The sequence below is a fragment of the Oreochromis niloticus genome, linkage group LG1 (genome assembly GCF_001858045.2).
Source record: "Oreochromis niloticus isolate F11D_XX linkage group LG1, O_niloticus_UMD_NMBU, whole genome shotgun sequence".
Classification (NCBI taxonomy): domain Eukaryota; kingdom Metazoa; phylum Chordata; class Actinopteri; order Cichliformes; family Cichlidae; genus Oreochromis; species Oreochromis niloticus.
Genome location: NC_031965.2, coordinates 14446515 through 14460676, shown reverse-complemented (window position 1 = coordinate 14460676; position 14162 = coordinate 14446515). Strand labels below are relative to the sequence as shown.

The following is a 14162-nucleotide window of genomic DNA, read 5'->3' as shown; positions in this document are numbered from 1 at the left end:
GCTTTAGAACAGCGTTTTAAGTCGGACAGATGTGGATTTATGGGACCCCGTCGCTCACTGCAGCCTTACTTGTCCATTAGTTAAGTGACAGGACAGGGCCCCGGGAAACCTGCGGCGGTACGTGTGATTACGTTAAAAGATCGCACAATCTGTTCATATTTACGTAATGAGCCCGGCATTTTGCTGATTGATTAAACTACAGGGTGTAAATATTTTAAGGGCGAGCTGATTTATAATCCGACAAAGCAAAAAAAGGAAAAAAAGGAAGGCCAATTTATTTGTCTAACCATGAAAATGGGGGTTTCTGGTAAACCGTTCTTGACGTCTCAGGGGCTGACTTGAGTGATTCAATAGACAGTGAAAGATTTTTATAGAAAGACGCGGGCTCTCTGCGCATTATTGGTGAAAAACAGAGAGAGGCAGGGGGGCCCGTCAGCACTTTTTGTTGCCGGAAAGTGACAGCGTTATCAGCGGTGAGTGTAATTTACGCGAGGGGGGAAATTTTTTAATCAACACGCACAGTGTATTCAGATTAAATTAGAGGAGAAACAGAATCAATGACCTCCATATATTCCTCCGCTGCCTTATCAATTAGCTGTGATTTTGTGTGTGTGTGTGTGCGTCCTGTGTCAGAGGGCCCTCTGTCATAAAATGGGCCAAATGGCATTCGTCATAGAGCTGACAAGTCACACAACTAAATGAGCTCCTATTGATTCGTGAGATTTTTCATCAGCCAAATTAAAAGCTGCGGTTTGATAGAGGCTCACTCTGCAGGCGTGTTACGTTCACTCCTATTAAATCAAGTCAAAGTTAAACGAAAACTTCTTTGGAGTTAAACACTGGCGAGCTAAATAAATAAATAAAAAGGGATTTGATGCTGCTTCAGGTTAAGCATCATTTCGATCTTAACCAGATTTGCTAAAGCCATGACCACGTGTTAAAACTCATAGTGTATCCTTGCGCGCTTCCACCTTTCTTTCTTTTTCCCCCTTCGTTATAAAACCTTTGATCTTCTGTGAGGTCTCCCTGAGCAGGGATTTCCGCTGTAGTCCCACTAAGAAGGTCCTCATAGTTTACTACACGCCTCACCTCAGAAGCTCTGGAGGTCTTTTTTTCATGAAGTTGATCCTTTACTGTCACAGAAAATAAAACTTGCACCAATGGCATGAATGCTCATGTATTTGTGCTCGTGTGTTTGACTATGAAGTATAATTTCAAGCCAGACAAATCAAACTAATTCAGTTTAGATTAGACGTTGAGCTGCTTTGCGCTGGCTGTAAGGATGTGATGGATAAATAAAATACACAAAGAGTTGCGTTTAAGAAAAAGTCAGCTTTTAATCAAAAGGTGGCAATTCCATACTTTGATAATGTGAAGTTTAAAAGATATGCAGATATTCCCAAATGCTACACTGGGAATATTTCAGCAGAGGTCTCATAATGAATATGTTATCAGATTTGTTCCGATAAAGTTTGATGTCAAGGTGATTCTTTGTACTTGATGTCAGCTGTTATTATTCAGCCAATTATTTATCCTACACAAACATATACATGATTTTCACATTAAAAGTACATTTTTTAACATGTGATGCACTTAAGAGTCCCTTAAGTTTCTTATATATCTAAGACAGAACAGCCAAGAGCCTCATAAAGGCACTAAAAGCACTGCTAATCACTGCCACCAGTTAAGAATGCATTTAATCACTATATAAATATGTGACCATGGTCTGAGAAGGGGTTAAGTTTCACCACACTGCATGTCCTCCAGTCTGCTCCTTAATCACAGCCCTTACATGGGGGTCCAATAAAAAGCCTCTTGCGGTGGCACAAACTCATCATGCCGTTGCTCTTGGAAATTAAAATGGGCCTATGTGACCGCTCGCCATCAGGCTTTTGATTGCTTTACTTCCTATTCATTAGCTTAATTATTTGGCCATCAGTAAACCTCACCAAGTAATTAATATCTGAGAGCCTCTGCAGTAAATTAAAACTGTGAAATGAGGCGTACTTGTGCTTTGTTTTACTACCAGAGGCAGCAGGGATGTGAGCTAATGGGTGGGAGCTGAAAAAGACTCAAACATGAACAGCGGATTGCTTTTGTAGCCAAGGAGCATTTTCACGGGAGTGAGATAAAGCTGTTTGTGGTTTTCCTTTCTTATGTACAACAACTGTCAGAGTGGTTATCTAGCATTTTGGTCCAGACTGAAAAATACATCAAAATTACATTCTTCTTGCTTTCTGGACTAATTTTAGTTGTGCAAATGATTCCCTGCTTTTTCAGGAAAAACTCCATAGGTTCTCTCTGGGTACTCCAGCTTCTTCCCACAGTCTAGAGACTTGCTTGTTGATTATCAATAATTCGTAGGTGTGAATATGAGCATAACAAGTTGTCTCTCTCTCTCTGTGTATTAGCCCTGTGACAGAAATTGAAATTGAATTTCATAATAGAATGAATAGAAGTATATCTTATCCATCCACAGCAGCTGTTAGCAGGAGGATTCTGGCTCATTCAGATGTTGCTTTGCAGACGTCAGCTGGTAATTTAATGATGAGGCAGCAGGTAAGCAGCTCCTTCAATGCGCACCACCCCTGTGTGAGTTCAGGCTTCAGGTGCAGATATGTGATTTCTTTTTCTCTATTTATTTTTAAAAACAATTCAAATCAAATGTATTTGTCAATATATGTATACACATTTCCATCAAAGCGAATGGAAATAATTCACCTCTTTTGTTGCCATTTTCTTTATTTCACATTTACACCACACAAGTTTGAGATAAATACACGTACGATTCATCCTTGCAATCATTCGAATAAATTAAGTTCATTTATTTACATGTAAGTGACGACAACCAAGTCATAAATATTATTGGAAAAAAAAAAATCTGAATATTCACATTAAATGCACAAATGGAAATGCGCTACATGGGATGCTGTGCAAAGTCTAGGAGCAAAAACATCTGGAACTGCAGCTGTTTCTGAGCCTTTGTCCGTTCTATCAATGGTCACACGGCTAGTGCGCCTCCTGAACCTCATCAAACTGTTTGAATGTGTTACAGTTCACTCCCCTTAACATTTTATTCCTAAAAAAATGTGTTCACTGAGTGGAGCTCAGGCTGTGAGTGGATGGAGGAAACAAGTTTGCCACAGAGGATGCCTGGCGCATTAAAAAAAGAGCAAAAATTAGGGAAAGAAATAAGCACTTTTTTCCAGCATGCTGCAGCAATGTAAATTACTTGGTGATAATTCTATTCACAAATAGTTTAAGCACTATACACGCGTCATAATCCTGCATTTGTTTGTGTGTGAATGAGTCCAACAAATGTCCTGATTGGAAGAACCTTCTCAGAGCATACGAGGTGAAGATCTTTAGGTTTGTCCTCTCTCACAAACACAGACTTTCCCGGTGTGATGTCGCTGAAACACTCAGGTAATTCTCATGGGTTTTTTTAAACCTTTTTCTGGGTGTGTATTCACAGTCCTGCCCCAATTTTCCTGTCACCCCCACCCACTTCCACCCCATCCAGCTCATCATCAGAGAAAGGGCTGTGGGAGCTGTAGCCAGCTTCATTGTTACGCTGCAAGAAGTCCGTGGTTTGCTGGATCCCAACTCGGTTACCCGCAGAAAGAGGAAAGCCACGCTGGGGCGCCTCCGCTACTTCTTCCTCCTCATCCTCTCCATCTTCTTCCTCTTCTCCATCCTCCAATTCGAGAGCTATCCTTCGGTCGTCCGGGTTCAAAGCTCGTCTGCTCTCACTGGATTTGTCGGAGCCTGTCTTTCCCGAGCTGCGTAGTCTCTCTGCCTCAGACTGGGTGGAGGCAGTGGCCTGCTCCTTTGCCTTCCGACTGCGCTTCCACTTCATCCTCCGATTTTGGAACCAGATCTTCACCTGGGAAGTGATCGTAGTAGAAGAAGAACACATGTTTAAAAGACGAAACGCAACCCGGGGTTTGTCTGAACAGAAACAAAGACAAATTTGGTCACAGCTCCAGAAGCTCTCTCTGTCCTATTTCTTTTTTCTTGGTTAGATAAAAGCTGCTTTATAAAGTGTTTATTTTACCTTCATTTTTAAGGTGATATGTTTCATGTTGCATGTCAGTGTTGGGGAGGATAAAAAGTGTTATTTTTGGGTTCATGCTGTGGTCATCACTCTTAACGACATCACTCTTTATTATCACAAATACTCCCTCCTCCTCCTACCAGAGATATTAGAATTCATAACACTGAAACAATCAGCGACAAATAAATATTAACAGAAACATAAGACATGTGAGTCTTACACACATGAATATATGAAGATAGGTAAACAATGAACACTGAAAACTGCCAAAGATGATTGACATCACCACATCCCTGGACATGAGAAGCAGTTTGCTGATCAGCTAACTGCAACAAGATAAAAATCACTGAATGAAGATACTTTAGTGAAATGTAACATTTAAAGCTGATGTAATAGACTGCTGCTGGCTGTTTTCATGGTTTTAAAAAATGGTTTGGTCTTATTTAAGGCTACAATAAAAAAAGAAAAAGAAAGATTAAATCTGTTGATTGGTTGTTTTCTTTTTCTTCTATTTTGATTTTGTGGCTCATTTTGTGTTATTAGGTGTTGGGTTTCACACTCCTTTAACTCTACCAAGTTATTCTTATTAAGAAAATAAAAAAATAGATATAACTGTTGTAACTGTAACTACACACATACAGTGTGCTGGCATCTGGTCTGTAGCTGTAGTTAGCTTTGACTTTTAAAATTTGAGAATAATCTACGTCAGGTCAATAAATTTGTTCTGGAGATGTAAAGAGGAGCTCTGCAGTCTCTGGTCTGGCTCACCTGTGTTTCGGTCAGCATGAGTGAGGTGGCCACCTCGAAGCGCTTGGGCCTGGACAGGTATTTGTTAAGCTTGAACTGGTTCTCCAGCTCCAGGAGCTGCTGGCTGGTGAAGGCAGTGCGGGGCCTCCTGCATTTCCCCAACAGGCCTGACTGAGCACCCGCTGGAAGAGGAAGCAAAGTTATCAGTTTGTGTGTGGTCCCATGCAAGATGACTATAAGTGTATATTCTAAAAACCTAAATCACCTAAAAACAGGATGGGTGAATATGTGAATATTAATATTATAAAGTTATTTCCTAATTATTTGGATTCATTTAAGGATCTATCCAGGAATATTTGCTCACTGGCTGCCACCACTCTTATTTATATACTGTAACATCAAGGACATCAGAAGTTCATGGTAATGTTGTGGGTGGGAACAGACGCACATATGCCGGCACTCTCGGGCCATCATTAACTATAATAGCTTTACTCCAGTTTATTGTTGACGGGGGGGACACGGCAGAAGCGGGCGCAGAGGCCATAAAAACACAGGCATGCCATTAACTTAATGAAAATTCAATGAAGGCTTTTGGGATTTTATTGATGAACTACAGAACGTTTTAGGTGTTTGTTTATAGTTTCTTCGTCACACAAAGACAGTTTTCATCGGGCTGGCGTTTATAGAGAAATAAATGGGGCAAAATTAAAATATGACAGAGAAGCAGTAAAACAGGGGCCACTGTACTGCGAGGGACGATGTATGACTGCCATTAACGCAACATACAGGACTTAGTTGGATAAAAAAACCAAAAAAAAAAAAAAAACCAGAAGGAGCACAACGCAAAGCTAACCGAAGGCTTTAAATTACGCTGCCAGTGAAATGTATTTATGAATAATAAATAAACAAATCAAAATGCTGCCCGTTTCTTTCTCAGATTATTTTTTAATTATTATGGTTTTTAAATGTAATAAAACTTTGGAGAATAGAAAAAAAAAATCAATGTCAGATTCGTCAGTCGGGTTTGTGATTTAAGCAATAAATCGGTGCTGTGTGCAATTGTTATCATGAAAAAATAAGCAACACACAAACCCCCCCCAAAATGACAACTATTTAGTTATTAATTGAGCATAATAATAATGATAATAATAAAAATGATACTACTACTACTACTACTAATAATAATAATAATAATATCAAGATTAACTTGACAAGTTCCGCCTAAATTCTTTCTCTTTCAGTGTAACACACAGCTGTCTGAAAATAAAATAAATTAACAAATAAATTCTCATGTGAAATATATCTATTTTTTTATTTATATATTTATTTATTTTAAAGTTTGATTATTCTGGACCTCTGCTTATCTAATGTCATCATACTTACAGCTGTAATCCGGCAGTCGTGGCATCATGAGCCCAGCACGGATCCAGTGCTCCAGGGGCAGAGATCCAGCCATGGCAGCCGCCTTCAGGTGCTCTGGGTAGGTCTGCGATAGGTGCGTGAAGCCAGTGTATGCGAACGCAGGGTGTTGTCCACCCAACGCCGATAGTGGGTACATGGGTGCAGGATACATGCCGGGAATCGCTCCCTGAGGCAGCGATGCAAGACCCGGATGGGGGAGATTGAGGACACTCTGCTTGGGGATTATTCCGGTCTGAAGTTGCGCTCCTCGCGGGGAAGGAGTGTCCGCACGGCGGCAGGAGATCGGGCTGCCGGCCGGGCTGTCGCTGCTCAGACCGGGTGAGAGGTCTCGACCACACCGATTGGTCTCATCGGCCAGAAGAGCGTCGATTCTAAAGTTTTTCGATTTCTCCATGATGGCTTCAGCAGCAGCAGCAGAGAGAGCGAGCGGGACTGAGGAGTCTTTAGAAAACACAAGTCGAGCTCTCTCCAGGTGCGCACCTGTGCCGTGCTCTTCAGTCACAAAATCATAAGCTCTCCTCTCCCCCCTTTAGAAAGAAAAATAGCCCGAAAACTGTATATTCGTTTAAAAAACACATTGGCACGATTTTTCCTCGTTGTACTTGTTTAATGCTACTCTTACTGACACCCGCATGTGCGCGCGTGCACCGGTTTCTTTATGTCAGTCCGCACCATCGAATCTCTTGGAAAACTAACCCACAGAGGTATGTTTCCCTCTACATCAGCCGTCCTTCTCCACCCCTGGAGGCCGCTGCCAGCTGGGGATTGGCTGGAGCTCGAGCTGCTCTGACGGGCCTCTAATCAGCTAATTACTCGCTCGTTTCTCCCCCCAGAAAGCATTCAGAGTGAGGTAATGTCCAACCCTGGTCCCGCCTGCAAACACCTTCAACTGCATCAAAGCACCGAAGTACATTAGAAGATTGGGCAATTGTATTTTCAGTATCTATCTTACTGCCAGCTCATCGTACTCTCCACAGATTGCGGCTACCTGGCTGCCATAAACAAAGAATTATACGCTGCTTTCATTGTCCAGACTAATTATTAGTGCTGCTAATATCCTCCACACCAGGGGTCCCCAATCTCAGTCCACGAGGGCCGGTGTCCCTGCAGGTTTTAGATGTGTCCTTGATCCACACAGCTGATTTAAATGGATAAATTACCTTCTCAACATGTCTTGAAGTTCTCCAGAGGCCTGGTAATGAGCTAATCATGTGATTCAGGTGTGTTGACCCAGGGTGAGATCTAAAACCTGCAGGGACACCGGCCCTCGTGGACTGAGATTGGGGACCCCTGCTCCACACCTTAGAGCCAAATACTGGCCTGTTTTCAACACTAATGTTATTGGTTACCTCTGATTGGTGTGACGTTAGAGACGTTGTGTACGGTATTTAAATCATTAGTATTAATGGTTTGTTTCATTCCTATACCAAGGCCATACCGATGCTATTAAAGTTTACGATCAGGAATTGCACACAAACCGTATAAAAGTGTAATGACTTGGCAGTAGAGGCTATAAGTTAATTGGCCCTCTGCTTAATGTGAACTAATGCAGTTTTAAGACCGGAGAAAGCCGGCGTGCATCCGTCTCTCTGCGTCTCTCAGACATGGCACGACAACATCAATACAGATACAGTTTGTCAAAAATTATAAGTCACAGTATAATAAGAGGAATTAGGCTTATCTGAAACTCACACTGAGAAACTGCATGCTTCTGCACCAGAAGGAAAACTCCAACTTTTGATAATGCCACATTTCAAATCTCTACAGGGAGTGCAGAATTATTAGGCAAATGAGTATTTTGTCCACATCATCCTCTTCATGCATGTTGTCTTACTCCAAGCTGTATAGGCTCGAAAGCCCACTACCAATTAAGCATATTAGGTGATGTGCATCTCTGTAATGAGAAGGGGTGTGGTCTAATAACATCAACACCCTATATCAGGTGTGCATAATTATTAGGCAACTTCCTTTCCTTTGGCAAAATGGGTCAAAAGAAGGACTTGACAGGCTCAGAAAAGTCAAAAATAGTGAGATATCTTGCAGAGGGATGCAGCAGTCTTAAAATTGCAAAGCTTCTGAAGCGTGATCATCGAACAATCAAGCGTTTCATTCAAAATAGTCAACAGGGTCGCAAGAAGCGTGCTTTTCCAAGGCGCAAAATAACTGCCCATGAACTGAGAAAAGTCAAGCGTGCAGCTGCTAAGATGCCACTTGCCACCAGTTTGGCCATATTTCAGAGCTGCAACATCACTGGAGTGCCCAAAAGCACAAGGTGTGCAATACTCAGAGACATGGCCAAGGTAAGAAAGGCTGAAAGACGACCACCACTGAACAAGACACACAAGCTGAAACATCAAGACTGGGCCAAGAAATATCTCAAGACTGATTTTTCTAAGGTTTTATGGACTGATGAAATGAGAGTGAGTCTTGATGGGCCAGATGGATGGGCCCGTGGCTGGATTGGTAAAGGGCAGAGAGCTCCAGTCCGACTCAGACGCCAGCAAGGTGGAGGTGGAGTACTGGTTTGGGCTGGTATCATCAAAGATGAGCTTGTGGGGCCTTTTCGGGTTGAGGATGGAGTCAAGCTCAACTCCCAGTCCTACTGCCAGTTTCTGGAAGACACCTTCTTCAAGCAGTGGTACAGGAAGAAGTCTGCATCCTTCAAGAAAAACATGATTTTCATGCAGGACAATGCTCCATCACACGCGTCCAAGTACTCCACAGCGTGGCTGGCAAGAAAGGGTATAAAAGAAGAAAAACTAATGACATGGCCTCCTTGTTCACCTGATCTGAACCCCATTGAGAACCTGTGGTCCATCATCAACTGTGAGATTTACAAGGAGGGAAAACAGTACACCTCTCTGAACAGTGTCTGGGAGGTTGTGGTTGCTGCTGCACGCAATGTTGATGGTGAACAGATCAAAACACTGACAGAATCCTTGGATGGCAGGCTTTTGAGTGTCCTTGCAAAGAAAGGTGGCTATATTGGTCGCTGATTTGTTTTTGTTTTGTTTTTGAATGTCAGAAATGTATATTTGTGAATGTGGAGATGTTATATTGGTTTCACTGGTAAAAATAAATAATTGAAATGGGTATATATTTGTTTTTTGTTAAGTTGCCTAATAATTATGCACAGTAATAGTCACCTGCACACATAGATATCCCCCTAAAATAGCTAAAACTAAAAACAAACTGAAAACTACTTCCAAAAACATTCAGCTTTGATATTAATGTGTTTTTTGGGTTCATTGAGAACATTGTTGTTGTTCAATAACAAAATTATTCCTCAAAAATACAACTTGCCTAATAATTCTGCACTCTCTGTATCTAATCCAACAATAACTATAAATATTGTGATTTTTTTCCTGTGCAATTGTGGCTTCTGTAATATATAACAATATAATACGTATATTTATTTGCTTTATGTGTTCCCAAGAATATGTTTTAGGCTCTAACACCTTCACTAACAAACAACCATCTTTTCCTCATGTCACAATATTACATTTTCCACATAAAAGCACATGTGGGCCTTTATGTGTTTCATTCTGCTGATGTGAACAAAAACACCACCTCTTTTGAGGACACTCCCTTCTTAAATCTGTAAAATTGTGTGCACACGTGTGTATGTGCGGATGCAGTTGACCTCCAGGAAATTGCAGGTCCGCCCACTTCTCACTTTCTCTTTCTCCTTTACCCGTGTTGTTGCTGTGTCTCTCATCCTCATCTCTCTCTCTGTCTATCAGGCAGATTGCTGTCTGTCTCCGGGGCTGATATAGAGGGAATTTGCTTCTGGGTAATCAGTGCTACCTTCTGCCTGTTTCTTGCAGGCTCTCCCCTCTGCAAAACCCTCCTTTCTTTTTCCTTTATGATTTGAAAGTAATTTAAATAGCCAGGCCACCGCTAAATCTGTCACTTGGGTCTGCCAACAGAGGTCCACGAATTAAATTGAATCAGCGCCTGCTTCCAGTGTCTGCTGCCTTCTTCTGACGATGGTCTTGTTATCTTCCTGAAAAGATGAAATCTTGCTGTAGTCGATATGTGCACAAGTCCTGCTAATCCTAAATAGGTCCATAATTGATAATATAACAGCTGAATCAGAAGCTTTATGAACTTGTAATGCAAAGCTTATTAATGAAGAGAAGACTGATTAATATAAAAGTCTACAGTCAGAACAGGTGGAGTTGGTGTAATTGAGATGGGGTCTAAAGATCTTTAATGGTTTAGAAGAAGAAGCTGTTGAGGTTAGCTCAGCAATTTCTTAAGTGTCTCTTTGATGATATAAATTTGAATGTTGTTGGGGAGAATGCTATGATTTTTATTTTTTATTTTTGCAAGAAGCTCATGAATTTAATAGTAGAAAAAATCAAAAGAAACCCCAATGATTCATTGAGGTTTCCAGGCATTTGTTCATGCACAGCTCTCTTAAGGTCCCGCCACAGGGTTTCAATCAGGTCGAAGTCTTTGGCCCGGACTTTGACCAGGCCATTGCGAAACTTTGATTCTTTTCTTTTCTGGGCAATCCGTTGTAGATTTGCTACTGTTACTGGGGTCACTGTCCTCCTACATTCACATTTTAATTGTAGAATACTCTAGATGAAGACTCTGTGGTCGGCTCAGAGACTGAAATTAGTCCAGGCCTCATGGCTTCAAGATAAGCCCCAATCGTCATCCCTCCACCACCGTGTTTGACAGTTGTATGAGGTAATTTGTGCTCACCACATATACTACTTTGAATAATGGCCTAACATCTTCACTTTGTTCTTGTCTGTCCAAAGGACATTGTTCGAGAAGTCATGTGGTTTGTTCATGTGCAACTTTGCAAACCCAAGTCAGGCTGTCGTGTTCTTTTCAGACAGAAGAAGCTTTCTCCTGACGATCCTTCCAAACAGACCATACTTACTCAGTTTTCTCCTAACTGTACTCTCATTAATTTAAAAATGCTAACTGAGGTTTGTAGAGTTTGAAAAGTAGCTCTTGGGTTTCTTGCAATTTCGAGCACTGATTTCGAGCACTCATTCTTGGCTGCAGATTTTACAATTTAGTTTACAGTGCTGAAGTATATAGTCACAGAGCTTCTTGCAAAGCTGATGACTTCTTATTCGTTTACTTTAAAACTATAAACAGCAGATATAGTAATGTGATCTGTCTTGTGATTAGTTATGGGCAAACCTCTTAGAGGTCAAAACTAGATAAAATGTAGGACAATGGGAATAGCATGATAGCTTAATTACACTGTTGTTAAAAATGAAGTCAGTAAGAGCAAACATTACTCCAGGCTGCAGTCTATCAGGTGAAATATCTGACAGCAGGTGTAGCTGAAAGTGTTTTATTTTAATGCGGTGGAAGGCTTAATAATGAATGTTTTCTGATCTAAACTGTCATTACTTCCTTTCCCTTCTTCCCTTGTGACACATGTCCTCACATGCACATGGCCCCTTGAACCTTTAGTGAAACTCTCCAAAAGCAGTGCACACCCTTCTCTCTGTGAGAGGACAATTGGTTCAAAGGAGCCGCGGGCCCTTGACTACAAAGCCAGAGTTTATCGACGAGTTATGCGTCAGTAAACCTAGCGGCAAACAGGAGTTTACTGAAACATTAAAGAGCTTATCAGCAATTACAGGCATATTTTTCAATCATTACCACAGCTCTGAGACAGCTTGCCCTGTCCTTAAACTAATTCAGGTGTGCTCTTGTTCTATCTGCATGCTGGCCCAGTCATTATGTTATTCACCTCCTCTGGGTCAGTGATTCTTGGCGGTTTGAGGTATTGATAAGATCCTTCCCGCTGCTGATAGAGCGGAACGGAGAAAGTTCAGGTGTTTCCATAGCTCGTCAGAACAACACAGAACATATAAAAACATCAACAAAGCAATGTAACGGACATTGAAAGATATATCTTCTTTGATTCGCTGTCACTGATACAATATCCAGGCACTGTGATTGATCCTAATCCAGCTTACTTTGATTGTGTGTGCACATTCCTGTATCTGCCCTCTCTTCAGGCATGTTGTGACACACAAAGCTTTCAGGGACGCTGTTGACCAACACCACCTTTCCCACCAGGCGTGGAGGACAACGGCCAGACTGCTGCTGTGATAAATGGTTGTGGCGCACAATGGGCTTACTGTGAAGTGAAAATCAGCTCTCCATAGCTCTGGTAATTAGACTAATTCCCACAGCGTTAAAGACAGATGATAAATCAACTCACTTTTCTGCCAGACCTTGAGACCAAAATTAATGTTGTCTCATTAAGGAGATAAAAGTAATTTATTACTTTTTCTTCTCCTCCTAGTCTCTGTATCCTGTCCCCCTTCATTTATTAACCAATATTGAGCTTTTCCATATGACATCTAGCCCACTGGATGTGAATCTCCCGTTGTCTGTCTTTGCTACTTTGGCCCCTTCCCTCTCCTCTCTCTCGCTTTCATTGTGCATTAGCATGTTTATGAGCGTCTAGCAGAGAGATAACACAGGTGTTTGCCAAAGCTGGAATGCACTGCAATGAAAAAAAAACTTTGAACTTTTGGATGTTTCTGTGTGAAAGCTTTGTTTTTATGCAAACTAGTGTACACTTTATATGATATCATTAAGACACGAGTACAAGAAACCAAATGAAAAGAGGATCACATCCTCAGCTGGCACAGAAGGTGCAAACTGACCGTAACTGGTAAGTTAGCAGGGCGGGTGTGTATGTGAGGTACTTCCTGTTTGGAAAACCAGGAAATTTCCCCAATTCTGCAAATGTGTGATGTGTGACAGCAAAAATGCTGACAATGACCGAAACCTCTTGAAATGGTAACCAGTTCAATGTTTAATATCAAGCTAGATTTGCTGTTAGCCAAATTTACATTACTCATGTTGGTTTGCTAGCCTGACTAATGCTCACTTGGTCAGTTTCATTCATCACACAGACCCCAAATATTTAATATGACAGCACGCAGAGGTTTGTTTTGAGGCCTTGACTCTGTGGCAATCATCGATATTCTTTTTTTGAGTCCGAAATCACTGTACTTTGGTTATATTATGTAGCATTATCAGCTAGCTGAAGCAAGTTTTGTTAAAACAGGACATTCATAGACACAACTCAAGTCCAGACTTCCTGAATTGTCACCAATAGGAAAATTAGCCACATTATCTCTCTGATAAGTGCAATAAAATGCTCTCAATGGTACCAATACTACAGTTTAGAGGTTATATAAGATGAGATTAAGAACTCTGGATAACTAATGGCTTAAAATGCTCACCTTAAGCCTTAATATAATTTAGCCCAGGGAGTTATAAGGTCGTAAATTCTTCCACTGTGTGTTTGTGCATTTTTAACACAGTCATTCGGTGTTGGCCTGATTTTGGAGAGCCTCAAGTAGCCATTAGCAGAACTGCATCTTTTAGCACTTTCACATTTGCTTAAAATGTTCAGTGTCAGAGGAAGCTGTTAAGCTCACACTGAGAAGAAAGAGCTCCTGTCAACTATGACAGGATGAGTAGGAGTAGGAGACTTAAACCCCCACGTTTCCTAAACTGATCCATTACTTTAAGGCCTGAGGTCTGGGTTATGATCAAAACTAGTTTATACAGAACTTTTTCCACAGGTCAATGTTTTCCAGAGGGAAACATTAAGACTGTGATTTGGGATGAATCACAGTGCAATTATTGGCTCTGCTCTCACCACTGCACAGCTGACCAATCACAGCATTATCAGGTTGAGAAAAGTGTGAATGCAATCACATTCAGTCCACTGTTAGAAGCTACCACCCATCTGGACCTGGATAATGAAAACTCTCCATATTTAGAAATAATCAGTCTACAAGAGGCCTTAAATTTATGGACCACAGATTAATATGATTTGACATGTGATAGCTCTAACACCATTATCTGGCTTTTAGGTTAGGTAACACCTTTTGAGCACCATGTATGCAAAACGTGCAACATAAAGATC

General features: G+C 41.2%; 1 protein-coding gene across 1 annotated transcript; it reads right to left on the bottom strand.

Annotated features, from left to right (window-relative positions):
* Nucleotides 1–2730: 2730 nt before the first annotated feature.
* Nucleotides 2731–8044, bottom strand: mnx2b (motor neuron and pancreas homeobox 2b). The gene is made up of 4 exons (XM_019357116.2): nucleotides 7919–8044; nucleotides 6188–6753; nucleotides 4826–4986; nucleotides 2731–3886 (listed from the first exon to the last, which is right to left on the bottom strand). Exons 2-4 carry the CDS (start codon nucleotides 6618–6620, stop codon nucleotides 3470–3472), a joined length of 1011 nt encoding a protein of 336 aa, XP_019212661.1. The 5' UTR covers nucleotides 6621–6753; nucleotides 7919–8044; the 3' UTR covers nucleotides 2731–3469.
* Nucleotides 8045–14162: the final 6118 nt, after the last annotated feature.

What these genes read in the sequence shown, in the direction of transcription:
- mnx2b (XM_019357116.2), bottom strand. Translation starts at nt 6,620, where the DNA reads ATGGAGAAATCGAAAAACTTTAGAATCGACGCTCTTCTGGCCGATGAG. An exon ending in ACGACTGCCGGATTACAGCT is followed by an intron (nt 4,987 to 6,187) that starts GTAAGTATGATG and finishes TTCCTCTTCCAG; the next exon opens with CGGGTGCTCAGTCAGGCCTG. An exon ending in TCATGCTGACCGAAACACAG is followed by an intron (nt 3,887 to 4,825) that starts GTGAGCCAGACC and finishes ATCACTTCCCAG; the next exon opens with GTGAAGATCTGGTTCCAAAA.